The 25,331-nt window shown below is 39.5% G+C and overlaps 1 protein-coding gene and 1 long non-coding RNA gene across 3 annotated transcripts in view; both read right to left on the reverse strand.

Moving 5' to 3' along the window:
- The window catches only part of LOC145440580 (patched domain-containing protein 3-like), a 36,087-nt gene extending 17,490 nt beyond the window's left edge, over nucleotides 1-18,597 (reverse strand). The window contains exons 1-9 of the mRNA XM_080318227.1: nucleotides 18,264-18,597; nucleotides 18,107-18,202; nucleotides 13,411-13,512; nucleotides 13,205-13,348; nucleotides 8,444-9,020; nucleotides 5,944-6,151; nucleotides 2,045-2,256; nucleotides 1,659-1,725; nucleotides 932-1,141 (exon numbers count right to left, since the gene is read on the reverse strand). Of these exons, the coding sequence (XP_080174353.1) occupies nucleotides 932-1,141; nucleotides 1,659-1,725; nucleotides 2,045-2,256; nucleotides 5,944-6,151; nucleotides 8,444-9,020; nucleotides 13,205-13,348; nucleotides 13,411-13,512; nucleotides 18,107-18,202; nucleotides 18,264-18,392 (1,745 nt within the window). The 5' untranslated portion in view covers nucleotides 18,393-18,597. The remainder of the gene's footprint in view (nucleotides 1-931; nucleotides 1,142-1,658; nucleotides 1,726-2,044; nucleotides 2,257-5,943; nucleotides 6,152-8,443; nucleotides 9,021-13,204; nucleotides 13,349-13,410; nucleotides 13,513-18,106; nucleotides 18,203-18,263) is intronic.
- Nucleotides 18,598-20,534: 1,937 nt separating this feature from the next.
- On the reverse strand, nucleotides 20,535-23,677 carry LOC145440609 (uncharacterized). Of its 2 annotated transcripts, XR_013915579.1 has the most exons (5): nucleotides 23,470-23,677; nucleotides 23,153-23,280; nucleotides 22,700-22,830; nucleotides 21,431-21,752; nucleotides 20,535-20,759 (listed from the first exon to the last, which is right to left on the reverse strand). It is a non-coding gene; the product is annotated as an uncharacterized LOC145440609 (long non-coding RNA). The 2 variants fall into 2 exon arrangements; XR_013915578.1 differs by lacking the exon at nucleotides 23,470-23,677 and having other exon boundaries at nucleotides 20,536-20,759; nucleotides 23,153-23,375.
- Between the last annotated feature and the right edge of the window lie 1,654 nt (nucleotides 23,678-25,331).

A 25,331-nucleotide genomic window follows, 5' to 3' on the forward strand; every position in this document is an offset into this window, starting at 1 on the left:
CCACTTGAACTTGCAGCTTCCTAGCCAAATCTAGGCTTGGAATACTTAATTTTTGCCTATTTAGAAATCTCCATTTCTACTTTTACTTGAGTGTGAATATTCGTCGTTACTGCTTCTTCTACTAGCGTGCCAATAATGACTGCTTTGATCGCCCCTCCTATTATCAGACTTATTAAAACAGATAGCAGAGGGACAATGTGAACGTATTGTTTGCTGTAATAATCTAGATAACAGACAGTCCTGGCGCGATTTGCGTCGAGTCATAAGACTTGATTGAGTCGTGTACAAGGACTCGAGCATATGTCGAGTCAATACACAAAGTGAGTCAGGTCCAGACACCGATAATCGCGACACGATTCATTACTGCGCCCTGCTTGATTTTACTGCGTAGCAGCGAGGCAAAATTGAATTGCCCGGCGAAATTTGAATTTGAATAGCAGCATTCCATCCGATTTGTTACGTAGGCTACTATCTGACTTCACATCATCTCCGTACCTTGTTTGTTTAATATTCATGGCGTTTCAACTACATTGGTCATTTTACACCAGGCCGATACTCTTTTTGATTCCGTATTTACCGACTTGTAGCACGGCCCATTTCTAGGCTTTTTATAAGACACCGCTTATGCGGATCACGTGGCGAGGAGGTAGAGGAGCCTTTTCATATCCGGTAAACTGAAGTCTCACTTTGAGACAGTGATATCCTGATATTTGGCAGTGAATATGTTCTTTATATTTCGCGAGAATCGTCAAACTTTGAATACCGGATCACGGAAATGTGGTGAGGTATTTCAGTTTAGTTGCGTTGAACTGAACATTGAGATTTTGGTCGGACTAGGTATTTTGACTTGAAGAATTTTAATCCGCTCATGTTTGCAGTTAGATTGTTCACCGAATTTTCTAAATTCAGACAAAGAAAATTTATATATCACCTGTGCTCCATCAACGAGAATTTTCCAGTCATCAGCAATATGTAAATGAATATAAACACGAATCCCACGAAGAAAAGCGGCAAGTCTCCAGTAAAGCTTCCGGACGATTCCTGTTGACGGCTGGAGCTGGCAAGGACATAAACGTCCACTCCGCTATACTGCCGCCGACCAACGTCTATGAAGGCATTTTCCCAGTCTTGATTTAAGATCCTGCGAAGCCAGAGCACGACGGAATTCAATAGACGATTACGGCTCGTATTACCCTCAATCAATATTTGTCAGTAGTAACGAAACTGACGATGCGCGGATTGAATCCAAGATTATTTAGAAACGCCGCACAACTTTTAGCATGTTCGCTTGACTTCACAATCATATATCAAATAAATTAATCCATTTATGAACACATTAGATGCCTGGAAGAATGGTATACGCTGTGTATCCGTATCTACTAGTTAGGCCTGCTGGGGTAATGGGATATACAAGTAAAATCACCCCATACACTCCGGGAAGTTGGCTCACGTAAATTAAATGAAGGATAATCGGATTAAATCCATTAAAACCATGCTATACGTACTGCGTCCATGTGTCTTAGCAGTTCAAAAACGTATTGTCCTCCCTTTCCTTACAGCACGGTTAGTTATGTACCATACAGTAGGCTAATTGGACGAAACGGTCCCGATGATCCCTTGACCTTTTACGTGATGAAAAACAGTTCGGGAACACTTACCGAGTTACATAATGCAGCAAATGTGCTTTGGCGGATGAGATAGATGGAGAAGTCCCAACGATGCCACCTGTTATAAACATAAAACGGAAAATAGATCTCAAGTTTATGCAATGTATATTAGTTGCGTTCAGCTGAGCGAAATAATGCCCCCGACAGATGGCACGGTGACGTGGAGCATTATACTTGAAGAAAAATGCTTTCGCCTATGTAGGCCTACTACCTGCTGGAGTGATTTCTTTTATATATATATTTTTAACTTAATTGTGAATCACTATTTCTATCTCCACGTGAGCAGAAATGTATGGCGCTACTTCTACTCTTATATGAGTACGAACGAGTACTCTTTTGACCATCAATGCTTATATGCGCAATAACTCATTGCTCACCCAGCACTTGAGACACTTCATATGCATCGCCGAAAACCGGGCTGACGAGATTATTTTCGTTGACTTTAGCCAGAATGTCCGCTTCTGTCAAAGCGTCTAGTGCGGTATCATCGAAACTCCACAACTCGAGCAATGACCTCTCTTTGCAGTCGTTGCCTATCTTTAAGCAAATCGTGGAGAAGTTAGCGGAGCCCCCGGTCGCACTCTTGACGCTGGAATTAAATCAAATAATAGGTATAACGTTACAGCTACAGGTTTTTGTGACCCAGGGTTTTATTGACTCGAGTCATGACTCGAATGGACTTGCAATTTTTCGTTGATTAGAGTAGGGTTTCCATACGTCCGGAATTTCCCAGACATGTCCGGGATTTCACTGTAAAACTGCGTCCGGGATGAAATTCTAAAATATGCCTAAATATCCGGAATTTTGAAGGCTCAAAATCTTTTCGTAAATCAGCACCAATAATATTATTTTTAGGCAGATTTATGACATTTAAAATTTTCCTTCGCGCTACGCGCGATTCAATACAACGTATGTTGATGTTATTATTGGGACCACGCACCGCCATCGCAAAAAAATGAAATCAAAATATATAAAGATAACATTCATTTACTGAAATAACTCTAATTGTAATCTCAGTTATTAGATAACGGTTTATTCCTAGAACTGTGCAAGGCCGTTTGGATGCTGTAGTCAAATACAGTCGTTCTGTAACTGAGGGTCCTATCCTGGGGATCGCGAAAATGTTGGACGTTATCAGCTTTCAAAATAGGCCGTGAGGAAATCTGGGCAAGCTCACTTAATCAGCCTATAATATTTTGAGTTCTACCACGGAATATTTTCAAATTGGAAATGAGCTCGTAGCCATAAATGGTTGGAAACCACCGGCAGTGCAACCTACTGGTATATTTTATAGTAATATATGGATAAACCAATATTATCGACTGATTTCATTCACAAAATCTAACAAGCAGATGCATATAGTATGCCCCCAAGAAGTTGCATCGATTACCCTATGGTGGTTCAATACATGTTTTGGTGATCTGTATCTGGAAATCATTCGGGGTGAAAGTTTTGGCCTCATCAAATGATCAACTTGCCGGCGGGAAAGGGGACATGCCCACCAATTTTTCGTGGATTTTAGTAAATCTAGGTCCACCAGACGATTTTATCGGACCCGTGAATAAATCTGTTGCAAACCCAAGCAATCGCCAGAGCTCCCATTAGAGATGGCCTAATTCAGAACCTATGTTCCACTTCAACTCCTGTGTACAGACGATAGGCGGAGCTTTGCTAGTGCGACGTCATATTGACTATAAAATCCCATAGTGGGCGCTAAAGAGTCCCGAATTTGATCCACAAAAATATGGTAACCCTAGATTAGAGTCAAATACACGAATTCGCATTGACTAGGGGTAGCCAACCTTTTTGCTATTCCCGCTATTCACTTATGAATTTTGTCTTTAATACTAGAAGTTTTACACATTACTATCAAATATTTATCCTTTCTCAGCCGACGTTATCAGATTAACCTTTAAGGTGATGGAGGGAATGTTTTCGAAAATTTAGGGCAAGTTAGAAATGATGATGCATCATCGGGTGGGCCAAATGTAATTAGTCATTTTGTTACATGCTGTTTTTTCTTGACCCCCCATTAGGTATGGCGTATGGTGGAAAGATATTGGTATCGCCCAAGCGTACTAGAAACAAATATTTTTCGTGAGAGCGCACGATTCCAAGTCGGTATTTCCATATATATGAGATCAACACCATTTTGTGCGGCCAGCAAACGTCTCAAGAAACGTATTGCAAATATTGATAAAATGCCTACTAAAAATCAAATTACTGCGGGGGCTTGATGAAAGAGTTTCTTGATATATTTGACCATGATATTGTAAGTTTAATCTTACTATAGTATTTTATTTTATTTTATTGCTGTCGCGAAAGTCCTACCTCAAGGCGCGGGCATTTCAGAAAGTTTCAACTGCTCAACATAACAAACGGTTAAAACGGGAATGACCGTGTGATTTTATATTGTCTACTCCAGAGCCATTTTTAGTGCTGTATTTTGAAAAACCGATTCGCGTGTGTGTTAGATAGATTTGTTCTCTGTATGTGTAGATGTATTTATATTTATATATTGTAGAAGCGTATCTAAAGCTAACATGTTTATGATGCTGTCAGCATTGTGAGTCCTGGAGTTGAACCAAAAGTAGAATCAGCAAATCTATGAACAAATCGCTGTTCAGAGATTAAGATTTACATGCTGTTCTAAGAATGAGACAACCGACTTTCATCCCTATAGTCTTGATGGATTTTGGTAATTAAGGTAGACCAGCTTATAAAATCTCGTCAATGTTTGTGACACATGTACGTTATCATCAAATAAGTGTTTGGTTTGATTGAAATATGCATATATATATTATCTCAATATTATCTCACTATATAATTAAATACCAATATTGAGTATTGGTTTATAACCACAATTGTACATAGTGCGGCTGGCGAATGGATTTAGATGCTCAATGCGGCCTGCGGGCTAGAAAGTTTGTCCACCTCTTTTCCATGCTTGCGCCCGACCGATATCAGATTTTCCAGCCGATACCGATAAAATCTATAATTCACCGATAACGTGGATATTATAAACACATGGCAATTCGCTTAACTCAAATTTACCAAACTTTAAAGCATTTAATTGAACTAGTGTTACAGCCATTTCTATGCTGCATCAGAGCACCTGTAATCAGAGTTGATCATGTGACAAAGTACTCCTACTTTTCAAGAGTAATCAGGTAGGTTTTCCTGCTTGCACTATAATTGCTCGAGTGATGATCATGTAAAACTATACTTCTACTTCTACTTAACAGTATCCAGTTTTTATGCAAAATCAAGTCTAGAATATTTCCCTTTATGTACTACGAGATCGCTAAATCACCCTCTACTTGAGTACCTACTGCGACTACTTTGACCATATCTTCCTCCATGCCAGGGGTGGCCAACCTTTTCAGCCAAAGGGCCACATTCGACTGACGAAATATTGCGCGGGCCACTAGCCGCGCCAAGCGCGAAAATTTTTCGAAGTTCATAGCTCAATAATATTGTCACTTGACTGTATTGCGGGCATGATGTATATCGCTGGGCTCAGTTTGCAAGGACTGGACTATTCGGCGCCTGGACATATCAATTTCGAAAGCTTCGACCAACATGCGTCTATCTTTTTGTGCTTATAGGTTCCATAGTCGACGGACGCAAACGTAAGGTCGCATATGTTGAACGACACTTTGTCTCGTAATCGCGAATAGTTAGACTCAATCTGATACATTAGGCGTTCTTTCATTTTCGCAAAGAGGTAACAATATTAAAAGCAAGAAATCGAGTGACAACATGTTGCGCGAAGCGTGTAGAGAACGTTTACTTTTGATAAATCTGTCGCAAATTATTCTGCTTTATTGTAGTGTACGAAGATCTACCAAAGTGTGACAGGCTCACGGAAATGCCAATGCGTCGGAACTGATATTTTAGTCATCACATCTCAAGTGCTGTGGCCAGACTAATCAAATTGGCCTTGCAAGTTCACAATCTGTGCAATCCATTTTTGATAATATTGCCAATTTCGGAAATTACCTCGCGGGCCACATGTGGCCCGCGGGCCGTGGATTGGCCGGCCCTGCTCTATGCTATAGGAAATGAATCAATATGTTGTTTACTATACTAAATGGCCGGAAACGATATTTCCTTCAAAGCACGATATCGACTTGATATTATCGGCGAACCGAGGGTCGGTTGGGCTCTAGTCTATATATAATCTCACACTGAATGTTGCTAACGCGAGACCCATATTCTATAGGAGGCATGAGTTCACCATAACAGAAGAGTAATAGAAATATATTTTGCATACTTTGTGTCGATTTCCCGTGCCACGTTGAAACTAGCGCTGGAAATGACGTTCGATTCGTCCACGATCAAAATGAATTGGTCTCTCTCAACAATATAGAAAACTGATCTCCGTAACCCGGTTTCCATTACAATTTGGTTATCTTCATCTAAGAATCCAGCAGATCCCGCAGGAGGTTCGTAGCGTATGACGATACCCATTGTTAGACAAACTGCAAAAAATCAACATGTTAGTCGGCACATCGCAGGATGACGGCTTTACATAGCATTGTTGTTAGGCTTACTGCTGCTACAGTATTCATAGAGGCGCCGAGTATTATGGACGTATTTGCAAGGTAACAATGGGAAATGAGATTCATCCCGTATTTTCTAAAGCGCAGCTGCCAGGTCGAAGCGGTTTAAAATAGATGCCAGAGCGGTCCGAACTACTTTCAAATTGTAGTTGCAAATGAAGATATGAAAATCACTCAACTAGAAACGTAGTTACAAAGAAGTAGATTTAGTTTCGGGACAGCCTACTGTTAGCAGTTATTCGGATGTGACTACTTTGGGGTTATACAGGGTGCATCATCGCAACGAACGCAAAAAAATTAAATTACACAAAACAAAACTTCAATACGCAATGGAATAAATTATTGATATTGAAATAAACACATATAATTAAGGTTGTGTTAAAAAATCAATTTAAAACAAACATGTTGAAAAAAAGCCCTGTTTTAAAACATGGTTTTAATATTTTTTTGTTTTGTTATTTTCTAAGCCACGACGTCATGCATTGGGACGTCATAGTGGATTGATATTGGCAATTGAAAATATAGGGTAAACACAGCTCCTTTGACGAAATATGCATCCAACCCCTGTCATATACGGACCAAAATATCTTTAACCAGGACTACATCGTCTTGCAGCATTTTTACGGCCGGCGGTCATCATCATCAGAGCATCCATTTCGTACCAATGATCTAAGTCTACTTACTATGGCTGTTGAACCGACTATTTCGAGGGTTCCAACCATCCCATATCGTATACGTCGGCTATGTCGGGTGGTAATCATTGTCCATAGGCTCATACAGCATATTTTAGGAAAGTATTTACACAATTATGGTATAACTATACATGTTTTGAGCAAAGGGTTCTAAACAACCATTTGTTTTAAATGACATTCTACATATAATCGGACGATACTCGTCAGGGGCAATCATGAGCCACTATAGTAGGGATTAAAAAAGAACTTCGTAAGTCAACAATCGTATCAGTTCATTGAGCTGAGAGAGACATCTGTTCTCGATGAGTATCGACTGTCGATAAACAAGTTATTTTAAAGTCTCTTCTAGTTCTAACGTATATTCATGACAATAGTCATCCGAATTTTTTTTATTTATTTCAATATGAATATATTATTCAAATGCAAACGAATGACAATAAAAACAGTTGGGTGTAATTTTCGTGAACATATCAAGTTACTATGATACAGTGGCTATTTTGCTGATAATTGACGTGAACAATTAATTTCAACTTTGCAAAATCAAAAGTCCTAGAATCAGTAGCTTTGTCTGAAAAACTGTTAAGTACAAGTGGACGTAGTCTAAAACACAGACACTCGAGCGACAAAAAAGCCCAGAAAAAGACCCGACGAAAGAAAGCACTCACAAGGAATGGAAAGAACTAGTAGAAAGGGCCGCGGCTTCAAAAACATCAACATCGAAAAAAGAACTGTGATATCGGGCACTCTAGGCCAAGGTGGATATGAGATTAAAAGGATTGCAACTGCGTGTCGTTCGACATCCTCCTATCTGTTCGTTACATCGCATTGTGTTTTATCGCACTATACATTGTGTGTGACTTGTTCAGATGAAAAATATAACTCAATGATTGTATGATTGTATTTAACTCGAGTAAAGTGCAAGTCAGTAAAACCTATATGAGTACAGAGTAGGCCTACAAGTGGATCTATAGTCCGCAAACGACCACTTCTGTATGTAATGGAAGTGGCCGCAGTGAATTGGCAATCAAATCATAGTTTAGAGATATGAAGCGACCACGATCTGATATATGTGCAATTGTGCATGCATCTTCTTCATATCGTTCAGTCGCGGATAACTGTCTGATTTCGAACAGTAGGCTACTCCAAGTCGATTCGGTACCTTCCTATTCTTTTATGGTATAGCAATCTTGTGGTGCTTTTCAAAGGATATTGGGAAAGCAATATTAAGAATAAGCCAGAAGTGGCCAAAGGAGTCATCGTTGGTAGTGAAATACAAGTAGAAGTGACGTCGTAAATTTATAGTCAAGCAGAAGTACAGGTAGCGACTGCTAAGTAAGTAAAAAGTACTCTCGGCCTAGTTTTGTCGAAGTGAAAGTAATCTAAAAACATGATCACTTGAGAAAGTAGTGCAAGTAGGAATAATCCACTAGAAGCATAAGTATAAGTAGGCTACATCTTCACTGACAACATCAGCTATTAACTCACATTAACTCCTCAATACGAACTATGTTCAACTCACCCACAACAACCAGTGAAAGCGCTATTGTTATTTTCGGATGCGTCCCTACGCGAAGTCCCATCCAGTAAAATCCGTTGGAAAAAGCGCTAGAGACCGCGTCAGTTGCACGAGTCGCGCAATTTCTATTGCCCACGTTTTCCCCTTCTGTTCCTTCCCCGGGCACAGCATACTTAGGTACGTCGTCAACCCGTGTTTTTGTGTCATCAGTCGGGGTTGTTCCTGGAGAACGTTCGTGTGACATTGCGTGGTTGTTCTGAATGGTCATTTCTGGAATATCCCTCCCGATACCATTCGGGCTGTTATAGAATGATATAACGAACAGGACTAACAGGGTGGTCTGCATCAATGTAAGTATCACGAATACGGCAACAAATCCGGCGTAGAAGGGATTGGACTTGTCTTCTCCAAACGTCGAACCGCCCAAGGTGATAGCCTCGAGATATGTTTTGGTCACGCGGTCGTAACATCCATTGGGCCAAGTTCCGTTTGTTACCGTGTTATCGGTGTAGCACGATTTGTCTAATGGTAAGATGGTCGTCTGATATTCGGTAATGCTCTCGAATCCGCAACACGAGAACTGAAATAGAAAAAATAACACTACGTAACAAAATCGGAGACATTTTTGTTTAACTTGATATTTCTACTGTAAGACAAAAAGTACTTAAACGATATACTGAAGTTCCGAAAACACATGGTGTGCAGTCATGGAACCACTGTGATATAGTTTATATGGAAGACATTACAATAATCAAGTCGAGAATTGATGAGAGGGGGCAAAAGTTCCTTCCCTTGGCAGTGCCAGCGTTCGACATCCTAATATGCTCATTACTTGACATCGTGACCCCCGCAGCGTTGCTACTCAACGAGAAGGAAAAGTAACTAATTCACCCATAACAGTGACTGAAAACTATCCTAAAATTGTTATATTTTTCAAAATCCGAAGTGTAAAAAGTAAGTGCTATTGTCTGAAAACTGTGAAGTGAAAATATATAAGTCCATAACATTGCCAGTTGATCAAATGCCCCGAGTAGGCAAAACACACTAGAGTACTCCAAACAAGTAGCCTAGAGGTACTTCGCTACTAACTTACCAACCCGTGTACCTTGTGTATTGTATTGTACATTGTGCGTATTGAGGGAATGGAAATATAGAACCGCTTGTTAGTTATTATTGAGGAAGTGCTTCTAGTCGGGCTTTTCCGTATGAAATGGACTATTTCATCGAGTGCCTGTGTCATTAGATTACTAGCATTGAATCGAGATTATGGTCGTTATTGATTGAAAGTTTGATTAGGTATAAATTAGGTGTTAGATTCGAACTGCATACCTTTGCGTGAAACTGTGTAAATGATTATATTGAGTCATGGAGCGTCCCGTATCGCTTGCAATTTATTCTGCAGAACTAATCAAACGTTCGCAGGCTACAAAGCACACCTGTGATTATATAAAGAGGCTCAAGCAAATTCCGACAGCCCCGCAGCTGTGATATTGGAGTTCCTTAGACTTAACTTCCATAGTTTATCGGGTAGAGTTGGGTTAAATTATTATTAGCACCGTGCGAAAGCAGCAGGCTACTGTAAAATGAGCTTTTAAGTCTCGCCATTCCCAATTAACTAATGGATCGGGTTTGCAGCTATAATATATCTATTAATCTCATATGATGGATGTTCATTGCTCATATGGTTAATTCCATACAGTCGATTGAATTACAGATTGTGACATACAGTTTTTTAATTAATGGCGTTTATGAAGGCACTTGTAATCCGAAAGGTTTTCTCAGTAAATTTTTATTGTATTACTAGAATAGATCGCAAGATTTTTCATGTGATAGTACAAAGCGCGATGAAAAACTTTCAAGTTGAAACAAACTTCCCATAAATATGATTATATTATTTTAAGTAGGGTTACCATATTTTAGTACCCGGAAAGGAGGGCACTTTTTACAAACTACTAAAGCTGGACTCCGGACTAGAACCTTTGCGGGAAGTTAAGCTGTGTTGACTAAAAAAAGGTCTTTTTTCCAGCCGTACTTCCGAATTACCCGACCGAGCGTCCAGTTGTGCCTACCCATTAGCCTGGCTCTCAAAGCGATGAAGAAGGGTGAATTTCAAAAAAGCGGACATTTTCGATTTCCCAAAAAATGAGAACGAATCCTCCTAAATGAGAATATATGGTAACTCTATTTTAAGTAGACTTAGAAAATACATTGTTGGCACTTCTAGCCTCTTACATGTCCAGTTTTATGAAGCATAGGCTATTCATTATGCTATTAGGGTATATTCAAAACTCGCGAGCTACGGTAGTGGTTCAGTAGTCCGCACCGTAACAACGTAACGGAATCGATTCGATGAGTATGAATGGGCAGACGAAATCACGATGCGTGACCGTCTGACAACAGCTGGTTTCTGCTTCGTCATTCTCAGGTCAATGTATAGATAAAATCATGAGGATTATAAGGGCACTTCATCATTGCATTGCTTGGCTCTATGCAATTCCATTTGAATAGTACAATATAATTGAAATGACACTTGAACAAACGTTAAACCCCATAACTAAAGGCGCAACGGCCAAATATACGTTTCAGATTACAGAAGAATAAGCTGTGTTTTCGCGAAAAAACTATACAAAGTTCAAAATATACCTTTTATGCCACCACAAAGAAAGAACGTAATGCCTGTTATCCGTCACATTAAAGATAATTTGGTATTTGTTCGACCATACCTACTTCATGCACTTCTTGAAAATGTTGTGGGATGATCATGACTTCGGGAATTTGTTATTTCCAGTAACCTTTGTACTATGTATCGTATGCGGCGACACGGCCAATCAAGGTTTCAAGGCTTCATCAGTTGAAAATAGTAATATAACAATAATTCTCGCTAGTAAATTAACTTTCAGTTGCGAGGAGCGTATTCAGTACTCGAAAAAATCGTCTTTTACTACTCGACTCGAATCATTCAAGTTACTTAAGATTCGAGTACTCGAATCATTTTGCCCAGCCCTATAGATATAAGGCACCGCGGGTGAATTTGGTACTCAGTAGGTACGTAGGCCAATAAGTAGGGCCTATATTGATGTAATCGGGTTAGTTTAGCGTTAGGATACGATTTTGGTAAGGGGTTGAGGGTTAGATTAGGATTAGGTGCTGCCAAGTGCCAAATTCACCGGTAATATATAGCTCTATATCTTATGAATACAAAAGCTCAGAGGAACCGAGCATGACCTGTTGCTACAGCCTACAGGCAAGTCGTAGGCATCAACATCAAAGCAATAAGACTCAACAGAATAGTCTTGTTATGAAAGATGATGTGTCCTGTTGCCTGTTGGTAACTGGGAGATTTGACTATCTCAATAACTGTTATAGACTGAAGCGAAGGAAGGAATTAGGTAAGGTCAGGGCCGTAAAAGCACTTCGTCAGGCCCCCCCAAAACTTTGGTCTTGGGCCCCCCATAGGGTTATAGACCCCCCTCCGGCGATACCCTGTTTACCGCTATTTATCATATTCGTTGGGAGTTGGTTTAGTGAATCGGCTTTTGTCGCCTAAGCGCGCGAAGCGCGGGAAATTTCTAGAATTCATGACTATGAATCGGTCAGTATGATCGGGAATTACATATATATTGTTATCAATTTTTATCTTCTCTCTGTTCACGTAATCAGATTTGCCGGTAGAGCTGAGTGTGGTGTGTTTGAAAAGGTAGGACCACTCAATAATAATTAAACATCTTCGGGCGTATACCCGTTGGTAGGAACGAACACAGCACCTCGTCAGGCCCCCAAAAACGTGGGTCTTGGGCTCCCATAGGGTGATGAAACGACCCCTCCATCACGTTGTTCGCGTTTGTCACGAAATCATCTGTACTGTATCGTGAGGCAGCGCCACGCGCGAAAATTTTCGATAATTTATGATAAAATCGGTCAATCAGATCGGCGATTGCATATATATTATGCTATCAATTTATTGTCCTCTCTACTCACGTAATTAGATTTACCGGTAGAGCTGAGTGAAGTGTATTGAAAACGGGAAGGCCCGTAAATAATAACTAAACATCTTCGGGCGGGCGGACCCGTTGATATGACTTCGTTACATGATGTTATTTCGTGACTTCCAGTCTGCTATATCAAAAAATATAGATTCGCCCAAACGTAGGCTTCTAAACTAAGAGATGCACACGATTTCAAATTGGTATTTCTTCACTGGCATAAAATTTTTCCCAGTGGGATGGTATTTGTCTTGTGAGGTTCAGATTGCAAAGACAGGAACATTCGGCGCCAGTCATTTAGGCGCCTGGACAATTAAACCTATATGTATTTTGTATATATAACGAAGTCTTCGGTCAGCATAAGGGCATAGACCTTTTCGGCCAAGGTTTTCTCGCTGCCGATCGTTCTGGCACACTTCTTGGAGTCGCATGTCATATGACCTAAAACTTGATTGTATGTCTTGGTGGGTCGTGGCGCGGTAAGGGCCCAATACCCAATAATAAATATAAATGGCCACTATAATTCGCGCGCAGCGCGAAAAAAAATTAGAAAAAATTACATAAATTTTCAAAAAAATACTCTATGATTTATGCTAATTCACGAAATAATTTTGGGCCCCCTTCGAGCTCGGCCCCCCCCAATTGGGGGGTTTGGCGTGCGGCAGTTACGGTGCTGGGTAAGGTCGATATAATGACGCATCTTCGCGTCGGCGGCAACAATCCAACAATGCTCGTTACGACAATGTTCGAGTAAGCTGATACCATTACTCGTAACACTTACATAACTTTGGAAAAGATGCTTCGTGCTCCTATCCATTCTATTCCATGTAGTTTGAAAGTATTCTTTCCTCGCATTTCCGCCACCAGAACCCCACGCTGCGAGACTGATGGTCAAAATGATGGTTGTCGAGAGAAATGCCAGCACCTGTTAAGTAATATTGAATGGTAAGCACCAGAACGTAAGTATGTCCTTGTCAATGATCTTACTATGATCCGAAATGTGCGGTTTTTGACCATCGACGATACCAATGCAACAGCATCGACAATAAACGCTATGCCTGCGATCCCAAGCACCCAGTACTGAATGTACTGAAAAAGATATTTTCAAAATATTGTGTCATAGTACTTACATCACCTTATCTATTCAGTTTTTATACAGCCGACTGAATTTGGCATGTGATGCACACAACCGCATGGTTCAGCATTGATACGAGTTCTCAGACGCTGGATTTATTGCAGTTCACTTGTATTGACACTTACTATCTTTTCATTGTGTTAAAATATTGTGTTGAAATTCAGATCAACGAATTAGGCTATGTATCGATTGATTTTCATTGATTTACAGCGACTTTTGTGATCGAAGATATTTCACACATTGAAAAATGAAACCAATCTGGTTACAAGAACCGGTGCTGGACAGCTAGAAAATTCTCAGTTTTTTCGAGTTAGATTATATTTAGAATAATAGCCACACATATTTTTCGAAATTAAATTTGAATTAGAGTTATAACTCAATATTTACCAAATTATATTAGAATTGGAATTACTGAATTTGCAGACGAAATGCAACAAAAACCAAGTTCAGTTCAAATAAAATCAGATTTCATTCTCATCAGAATGAGGATAGCAAACGTATGTACACCAAGTTTGGCTCGTTTCGCACTATATAGTTCTGCCGTAGTATTGTCAGGACAACCAGAACTTGGATTCGAATTAAAATGAGAGAATAGAAACATATCAAAAATTAGATGATTAGAATTACTGTAGATAACCGGCAGTTCACTTTAATTAGTCTAATTAGACTTGGGGGGATCTAGTTGTCCAAGTTTGACAAGAACTAGAACATTATTAGGCTAGCAGATCCGTCACGCCACATCATTATTAAATAGGTTTTTCTCTATAAATTGTAAGGCACCGATCCCAGAAATTCATCCAAACATTGGGCTCGAAAGTCACGTGACTTCTGGTTCGCTGGGGCCAAACAACTATCTTAGATAGCCGCTGCCTGTGTTAATTTGCGATATTGGTCTGTTTTTAAATCGTATTTTCTGTCTCAGTGAGGCTGTTTGAAGTACAGTTCTGGGTTTTATGTTATCTTCTATGACTTATTAGCTAGTTTCAGGACTTTTAGATACTAACTAGGTAGGATTATGTTGTTTTGCAGCCGCGCAAAATGCCAGGGTATAACGTGCCAATTTGTTATAATGGATGAGAAAACAATTCGGAGTAGTCTTTCCATCGACTTCTGAATTGCCAGAAATCGACAGGAAAGTGACTGAAATTAATAAAGCTAGTGAGAATGATAAATATAATTAACATTTGAACTATGTTGATAAATATAATTAACATTTGAACTATGTTGACTTGTTTGTTTGGTGGTATCAAATATCATACCGGTATCTCGTGTGCCCCAAGACAGCGTAATCGAGTCAGCTTCAATAGCAAATGATTTAAGATAAGCCACAATTATTAGATTTTTTAAAAGTGTTTATGTAGTGAAAGTGGCCTAAGAATAGATGCATCAACTGCAGGCATCGGTTAGCTTTTAAGATATCTGTGCCATTTATCGAAAAAGATAATCAAGAATTTTGGTCAGCTAAATTTATATTCAACCATGCCAATCAGAAGGAAGTTATTGATTGTTTCAAGGATAGTGCTGAGAAGACTGCTATTGCCGGACAAGGATAAGAGTACCGTACTTTCGACTTGGTTTTTTTGATGATGTAGCGATTTACAATTTGGTATCATTTTAACTGGAATGTAAATATTCTTTTAATGGGAGACCAGGTCTTGCTGTTACTCATGACACTACTTCCTATAATTTAGTACTGGCACTGTTGCCAAGGTTTTTCTAAATTTTGGTCAAGTTTCTATACATCAGTGTTGTTCAAAAATAACTTTTTTTCCAAATTTCACTGGCTCATGAACAAAATTGTTAGGTGGCTTGAAAAAAGGTTGCACACTATATAGATTTGGCTCAATTCCAACATGCAGAAGTGAAGCTATCAGATTTTTAAAAAAATTGAATTTATCGAAAAAATAAAATAGTTTTATTAAATTTTACTGGCTATGCTATGAAATTGTTGAGTTTTCAAAAAATGTTTAGCAAATTTGGCTAGTTGAGCCAAATTAAAAATTTTCTACTTTCAGTAGCTTTTGCATTGCTCTATACAAAATTTACACAAATTTCTTGAACAAAAATCAGAGGGTAATTCATAACTATTTTATTCTCTTTATAGATACTTTTAGATGTTTAACAAATCAATGCAAACATTGATGGTAGCCTCACTAATCTGTACCTGATTGCTGTGCTAGTGAAGTTGCACTGTGTGCTATATGTAAACCATATCTGGGGCATCTCTGATCCCGGCATCTTGTATGATGCAATTGGTATCTCTGCCAAAAACTGCTCTCCAGAAGACACCATCTCCATCATCGCAAGAACGAGAAGCACACGCACGCTATTTACCCCTTGAACTGTGAGAAAATGCAGCTCAACTGTCTATGGAATGACGTCACCGTAGGGAGGTGGAGCGACACACTTCAAGACGCTACCGGCCTTAAAAGTCGGGACCACATATACTTCCTGAACTTGTAGAAATCCACCCAAAACGCTGGGAAGGAACTGACATTGTTGTCGACATATGGTACATCAATGCCACCAGTAGGTCATTTGTGAGACCAGCCTCGTAACCATACGGACCCAACAACACTGGTATCCCTTACCGTCGTTCTCATGGCCAGAGCACCGTGAATTTACACAAACGCCGTTCAGGATCTTGGCTTGTCAATGGAAGATACTTACGTCGACGCGATGCTGAAACGCAATAACTACAGATTGCGGTGGAGTGCTCGTTACACTGCTTGCTGTTATTCTCGTCAATTTCGATATACCAACACAGTCCTATCAATTGTATTGCTTATGACTGCCCATTTTCAAGCCAACTCTGTGTGTTTAAGTGAGTCGTCAGTTTAAGACTACCTCCACAGTAGCAGTATATAGCTTAAGTCAAACCTGCATCCGTTTATGGCAAGTTGGCAACATTAATCAGGAATACCTAATCTGTGACCAATACCTACATTCTATTTGTTTCATTCTTGGTACAAAGGAAATACATTCTCAAGTTGTGAATTTGTCGAATTTATTGGCCAGTTATTGATTTCGTCAGCACTCTTAGAATTTTGTAAAATCAAGCGAGAGTATGCAACTATGCAAGATTAAGAAAGTATTGTTGTGGAAATATTGTTATATCAGAATTAGGTAGTTCTTCTATTCAGAATCTCGAGGAAATCGTCGGGTCCAGTTTTGAGTATGCAATGCACAAGCTGCCCTGCACTTGTCAAAGTACTTGCGATGCTGGGCAAGTACTATAGTATCACCAACTCATTTCAAAATGAAGTCTTTCTTCTAAACGCTCAAGTCTATTAATGATCTTGATTTGGTAGAATAGGGACACTTGATATCAGTCAATATACACATATTACAAAAGTGCCGCAAACATGTCCTAAAACTACTTTAAAAAATATAACACTCCGGCAAGTATGCAATATTACATAGTACTCTGAAAAGGTGGAAATACTATCTTCTTTATTTTCATTCGGTGTGCATGCCTCCTCTTTACATCGCCTAGGTCAAGATGGGTGTCTGATTCCATAGACTACTCCAAGTCGCTTCGACATCTTCCTGTCTTTTCATTGTATCGCATTTTGTGGTGTATTGAACTGATAAAATTGCTAATAAACCAGTGATGATGATGATGATCGTCTGTTTGCACCACAACATAAATGCTTTAAAGTTCAAGGGTCTCTTTGCTTTTTGATAAGCTTTTTCTTTCTTTCTTCTCTTGCTTGCTTCCATACGTCCTCGTCAGTGGTGCCGATTTTCGAGCCTCATCGGCTTTACTTAGCCATCTGGGCTTGATTACATGACGCTGCTCATGTAGTTAGGTAAGCAGTGGGGAGTCCAGATAAGCCTCCGACCAACTTGCGTCAAGTGGGATTCGAACTCAATTCCAACGCTTCCCCAATCTTTCAGGTAATTTTGCAGTTACCAACCTCTACGTCATAAACTTTCATTATACTCATGGCTGAACTGAATATTTCCCAATTCTTTGCCATCACCACCATACATTGCTGATATTGGATGGTCGTTGTCTAAATCATTTTGACTTCTTTTGACCAGATTCGGATTATTTTTGAAGAACTCGCAAATGGTAAAAGTAGCTTAACCAAATCCATCTGAAATCAAATTTAACACGGTACGGCAATGTTACAATATTAATAATCTCCGATGTTGACTGATCACTGTCTCCGTGTCGATAAGTATACACTTGAAGCATAATAATGCTGCAGCCATACGATGAATAGTTAGTAGGTCCAGATGAAAGTACTAAACCTTGGAATTACTTGTTTGAAATAGGCTATCTTAAACTGCTCTATACTCCATCATGTTAATTGAATACTATACATTGTCATCTATCTGCAGGAAAAAAAATCAAGCCTGTAACACAAACACATAATGTGACAGCAAAGACCAGCGCAGTAGCAGAAATTGCGACATACAAATGCATTACTGCCGCAGAGAAGATGATACCAGAAACGCGCTTGGCCCCAGACGGTGGTTGCTATGCTGAAAAGTCACGTGACTTTCGAGCCCAATACAGTAATGGAATCATTTCCTTACCGTTAATGAATGCGCGTGTGTGGCTAGAGTTTCCCTTCCGCCGATTGCTGACAAAGTCGCCGCGAGTGAGACAGTCACGAGCAAGGCGCAGATGTTCTGGAAAATATAGACTGAATTTAGCGACCCTATTCTTCAAACTATCAACGTAAATCCGTACCATAGCGACGAACGCAGCGATTCCTGATATTTTCCATTTCGTGGATTCGAAGATTGTAACCATCTTAAACTGGAACTGTCTGCGCTTGTCCGCAGCCACATCTGTACTGTAGTCATTCAGTTCCGCCATTATAACACGGAAATAAATGCTCAATCATGCACAGAGATTCTATGAGTGGGTTACGTAACGTCACCTTTGTACATAAAATTCGACACGGAAACCCGCCGCGGAATAGATGCAGTCAACGTACCATGAAAGACAGATATCTAATCTGTTTCAAGCGAATACAGAATACTGACAACTCATATAATAGTCAAGTAGCCTATAATTTGATAGCTCCATGATAAAGATCATCACGTGAATATACTGTAACAGGTGATGTAACTGACTAAAACGCGTCTGCGTATCTAAACAAGACAAAACGAAACAGTGGCCTGAAAATCTGAAAGGCCTTTTGTAAGGACATCGCCTTCTATACCCACGTAACCACAAAGCTTTTGTTCAGCATAATGAAAGGGGTTACGTAACATTCGGTCGTGACAGAATTGATAGCACTTCTCAATGGCTGCTTGGCTTATGATATTTTTTCTTCGGCCATAGGCATAAGCAATAAGCGTGCTTACTTATTTATGACGAATTGATCGCCTGTTACAGGTAGACTCATGGCGAAATTCACTCTACCTAAATCGATTCGACACTGTATTTCATGTTGTCTATGTCTGCGCCTTTAATAAGTTTGTTTTTTGGGGTATTCATGGTGTTTGTCGACTACTGTGGTCATTTACACCAGGCCGATATTCTTTGTATTTTTCCGTAACTGCCGACTTATAGCACGGCCCACCTCTAGGCTTTTTGTAAGACACCGCTGACGCGGATGAGGTGGCGAGGAGGAGCCTAGGTAAACCTCCAACACCCTTTAATAAGTAGAACCGGGCATAGCAATTCGAGTTCTCGAAAATTCGAGTCGAATGTGGATTGCAATGATTTTAGTCTAGTAGTGAGAGATGCATTGTCACTACTGTTACATATAAAACAAACAATGCTTTTAAAAATGCGGTTTAAAAAACCAAAATTTATTTCTTTCCGAAGTTGTATAATTATGCCATAGGTATGTAAACTTTCGAAAATAACTGTAGTATGAGCCTATGGACGATTCGCACCCGATATAGTCGTCGCATACGATATGGAACCCTCGAAATTGTTGTCGGTTCAACAGCTCTATCACGTAGACATAGATCAGTGTTTCCTAACCCTTTTCGACTCATCGCCCCCTTATCAATCTCGACACGAATTTTCGACCCCCATATTTACGGATCCAAAAAAGAGGACATATAAACGGGAAATTTACTCACCTAACTCTAATCGCTGATAAATTTACTAAAAAAGGCCATTTTCCCGAGGTGGTAGGTGCTCTGAAAACTGGTCTCCGCGTATATTTTCCGTTGAGTTGACCTTTGCTTCTCGTCATATGCAGAATAAGCCGTCTTCACGTGCATTATTAGGCCGTGTATATCAAATATATCTCACTTGGACAATCCAACATTTTCCCCCTGTTGTCCGCAGTTGCCTCATTTGTTTCTGATAATCGCCCTATGACATCGCCCACGTTGGGATTTGGGAACCACTGATATATATGATTGGTATGAGATTGATGTTCTGATGATGAACACCACCGACCGTAAAAATGCTTCATAACGATGTAGCCCTGGTAAAATATATCTTTTGATCTGTTTCAGACAACGATCGGAAGCCTTTTTCGTCAAGGAGCCATATTTACCCTATATTATCAATTCCCTATGTCAATCCACTGAGGTGTCACAATTGGAGATCCGTGACGTGATGGCTAGTAAAAAACAAACAAACAATAAAACAAGATTTAAACCAGGGCCATGCTTTAAACATGTTTGTTTTGAATTATTTTTTGTTTTAAATGTAACCATAACTGGGCAAAAGACTCGAATATTCAAATTAGAATCAAGTATTGATTGGAGTGATTCGAAAGATACGAGTCGCTTTTTTCGAGCACCGGAAATATTTAATCCTGCAACAAAAAATTATCGCATCAGCGAGAAGCATCGTTTCGAAACTTTCTCTCCAGAATGGAGACCTGTCAAATACTGAACAAGGCCGCACTGAATATTTGCGTAGAAATGTCATTTCTATGAATTAATCAAGTAGCAGAATTGTCACGAAGGCGTGTATCATTTTTATGGTTATGAAAGCGAAATAGTTTTTGATGATAAGGAGGTTGCATTATACATTCTTTTGTACACTGTAAAAAATAAAAATCTCGATTTACCGCGAAATGTTTGGAAGCACGGTAGCCAGACATTTCGTGGTAATTTAACATTACCGTTAGTCAATGTAAATTGAACTTACATTCGTCCGGTAATCTCACTTTACACGCCAGACTGTAATGTTACAGTCACCTCCGGTATATCCAATCTACATTTTATCCTGTATATTTGCCACTCAGACTGTAATTTTACCGCCTACCTACATTAGGGCTCTTCAAAAATGACTTTTTTTCTCAAATCGTACTGGCTACTTGATAAAATTGTTAGGTTACCTAATTTAGGCCTACACACAAAATTTGGTTCAATTCCAGTCAGTAACCGCATTGCTACAGGAGAAGAAAGTTTCTATTTATTATATAAAAATAAATATTAAAAAATTTGAAAATTTTCTGTTCACCGCATGAAAGTGTTAGGCTGTCTATAGAAACAATACTCACCAAATTTGGTTCAATTCCAACCAGTGGAAGCGGAGTTATTGCTGTCGAAAAATTGGGATTTGAATAAAATAGTATTTACGGTGAGCACAACTATAATAAATAAACAAAGAATCGGTCACCGTAAATACTATTTTATTCAAATCCAAATTTTTCGACGGCAATAACTCCGCTTCCACTGGTTGGAATTGAACCAAATTTGGTGAACATCGTTTCTATAGACAGCCTAACACTTTCATGCGGTGAACAGAAAATTTTCAAATTTTTTATTATTTATTTTTATATAATAAATAGAAACTTTCTTCTCCTGTAGCAATGCGGTTACTGACTGGAATTGAACCAAATTTTGTGTGTAGGCTTAAATTAGGTAACCTAACAATTTTATCAAGTAGCCAGTACGATTTGAGAAAAAAAGTCATTTTTGAAGAGCCCTAACCTACATACATGCTGTCTGTGTAAATCAGGATTACATACCAGCTTGTAAATTCACGTACATCCCATACCTATCGCAAAACGACCTGATGCTAAAATATTGCAAAAGCTTCTTCACAGCCCCAAAACGAGATTGGAACAAACTGTATATTCATTCATGATTCACGATGAGAAGATTATCGATGGAAAAGTATTGCGGCTGGAGGTCTAATTCTTCTTTAGGAGACATGCAGTAACACGAGTGGTCTCCCACCATCGGCCAAACTTCCAATTGTTTCTCTTTCTCGTCCTCATTCCTTCTGTGTAGCTAGTATCTTGCAGCTCCACTAAAGAGAATTCATGCGTAAGTCGCTATAATAAGCAAAGTTCCTTACCTAGACATGACATTATAAAGACTACTAAGACAAAGAGGGTAACAAAAATATAACAATTTTTGAAGTATTACCGGTACTGATACATTGTGTGGTGACGGCTCCGCCTTTTACATGATATAGCAGATATTCATGACCTACATCACCATGCACTTTATTGCATGCTGTTATTTCTTGACCCCAGATCAGGATTGTCCAATGTCCAGCGTATCGGTAGTGGAAATATATTGAAATCGCTCAAATGTACCATAAAAAAAATTCTTTCTTGAGGAGCACACGATTCTGATTCCTGGTCAGATTTAGAAGGACGCTACTATATTAAAATCGAAAAATTAAGTTATGTTGAATTGCGTGGAGCGCAAAAAAAAATTCAAGAATAATTAAAATCTCTAAAAAAATTGGGAGTGAATTAGTAATTTCAATTTGCATGTCAACGGATGCTAACACATACTAATTGAATTAGATGTTGGCGGCGGCACAAATTCCCATCTTCGGCAGCAGGTTGCCCATCCCTGATCTTATGTCTTACGCCATTGAATCCGTATTCCAGTCTTCAACATTTTTGACAAATTTCCCCAAACTTGTTTGAAAATAGCAAAAAAACATTGGACAGGACATCAATTTGTTTCAAGGTAGGTTGCACTGAGACTAACCCTGATGCTGGTAGTGTCTACAGAGAACAAGGCGTCGTTCTGTACTGCCTTGCCCAATTTGATCAGTTTTGGAATTGAATTGAATTAAATTGTGTTGATATAGGGTAGCTTAATTGAGGGCGAAACCGAGCAACCTATATTGCATCGAAGTCTGTCTTACGCAGTGCAGTTCGCCAGCTATTAACAACAGCTACCCAGCGCAACGAGCTTTAGGCTACTGCCAAAGCTATGAAGTAATGAATGACTTACACGTGGGAATTCCTCTAAATCTTCAAAGAATATCACAAATTTGCTTAAATGAAGTTGAGCGCGACTGCTGGAGTTTGAATTTGGCGTGCTTTCTTGAATACGAAATAAGTTTCATCTTCAACAATCGTCTTCTGAAAATGGTTGTGAAACACATGTTTAGTCAGAATTCATACAGACTTTGTCAATTTCTCGCGTTCCCCAGGTTGAGAACCACTGATCTTATGTATTGAAGCGAAAGGTTCCTCAGGCCCAAAATGACATAAACATACCAAAAGTTTCAACTACTCCGCGGCAGAGTATGTGGTGTCACAGGTCAGTATATAGGTCGACTAACATCCCAAAATAGAACAGAGAATGCGGCGAATGAAATATTTCAATCATGAAATCAAAGTCATCCCGGTGGTGTGCACAGTCGTAGATATTCAAGGTAACGGATACTATGCAGTACTGTACCTTTTACGATGCGTATCCCAATCAGCATTCCTAGGAATCTTCAACGATCGTGTCCACTTTCTTCAAGCACAAGCTTCGCTCCACCCTTTGCTCAAATCTCTATAATGGCCAGACGACGATACGCCACTCTAACGATTTCAAAATAAGTGGTATTCATCCGCTGACATGCCACCAATAATATTTACTGGTCACTGCGTTATAATGTTTGATTGAGGTCGTTTTTTTTTACAGAAACATTCATCATTACATCTAGTCCTTTTCTTTCCCATCTAATTGCGTATAAATTGATATTTATTCCATGTGATGTCACTACGTACCGTACTTACGTAACCAGACGCTGCTTGTGATGTCACAGTGGTGCGTTGGTTGTTTACTACGAATCTCAGAAAAATCAGTAACGCGTAACGGTAACCTAATGTAAGCTGTTACAGGTCGCCTTGTTCGCCATTAACAACTGGTCAACTTAGCATGCGGCGCTGATATTTCTAGTTTCCCGAACAATATTATACATCCTAAACTGATATTACAACTCATCAGTCCTATCCGTGACAACGAATGTAACCAGCGAGACCGGCCGATAGCCACAGCCTTATAATATAATATAGTGGCTATATCTACGATTGTCAGTTGTTTCTATTACCCTACTATCATAGCAATTTACAGCGTAGCTGGCATGGAGAGTTCCATCTGAATGCAATCGATGTTGTGGTTTACAGCGACACCTATCGCTAGCGTAATACTTTTTCGTCGTCATTCAGAACAGAGATGTAAATAGTAGCCGTAGTAAAGCAATCTCCCGGTACTTGTGGAGATCATTCCCAAATTTGTCAAATTAGGATATATAAAAGCAACATTTTCTTCTAAAGGACGACTGCATCTATTCTGCTGAAGCAAATTCCGAGTGTAAATCATTCCAACGAGTGAAACCTGCCTGATGCCGTGCTGTGTAGGCCTACTTATTTCCTGTTATTGCAAATACTCCAGAAATAACATATTTACAATGGCAATGTGACAACTTGATTAAGCAGTGAGCACTTATGTATGAACTACACACTGACAATATGTGAACCGGAATGAGTGCAAATTTAGCTGACCCAACTATAGAAGTTGAAATTTCAACTACAACTCCATAAGCTGACAGATCAGTGACATCATTTATTCAAAAATAGTGAGTAACTTCTTCTACGATGATACGTGGAGGCTTCTGTGCTGTACCGTGCATTTGTCGAAGGTTGTAAACGCGCAACGACGCGAACTACCGTACTCGTAGTGGGCTATGCGTTACAGCACGGCTCGTCTCCGCACACACGCTCAGTGGCGTCACAATGATACGAAGACTTAATCGGCCATTGTCTACCGGTGACCCCATTGTGTGAAACAATAACGATTTCTGACTTTGAAGTCGATTTTCAGGGGGTTTCAGTTCCCGGGCCGCATTTCAACTTATATTTTTGGAATCAGTGCGAAATTTGCTTTTGATCGATACCAGTTTAATTTACTTTTGCGCTGTGGTCCCAGCTGGAACATTACAGAGAAACACACTAAAGCAGGTTGAAGCAGTAGCAGTAGCAGTAGTGTACGTCACCACTGGAGGCAGTGCAAAACACAACATTGCTTACGGAGTTTCCATGCCAGCTACGCTGTAAATTGCTATGCTACTATGTACTGTGCTGAAATTGGTACTACGGCCAACAATTTCCGTATGACAGACCCCAGTCTCGCGAACGAGGTTGAATCAGGTCAAATCACCACGAGAATGATATCAGTAACATTCAGTTCCACGTATACATTGGCTGCAGAGATATTCAAGCTAATCAGTTTTGCCAATAGCCTGGTAAACTTCAGAAACGAGTAACTGTCAGTAATTTTGCGAAGAAATTCTGGAAACTTGTCTTTAGAGCTAAATTGAGGTAACATTACATATCAAAATGTAAAATTACAAGCTACGCACAGTTATTGGCAGCTACCGGTAATTCGTTGCAAAATTTACGGAGATTTCCCAGTAAATCTACCAGATTTTTTACAGTGTAGGGTCAAATGACATTCTCTTATTTAGTGGGTGAAAGGTACATATTTCAATTGTCTTACTATATGTAACGTTATACGCGAAAATTCGACTCAACACGATGCATCATCAACTTGGAATCGATACAGGCGATATATCGACAATGTATAGCGA

The sequence above is a fragment of the Botryllus schlosseri genome, chromosome 6 (genome assembly GCF_051294905.1).
Source record: "Botryllus schlosseri isolate E-star chromosome 6, Bs_hap1, whole genome shotgun sequence".
Classification (NCBI taxonomy): Eukaryota; Metazoa; Chordata; class Ascidiacea; order Stolidobranchia; family Styelidae; genus Botryllus; species Botryllus schlosseri.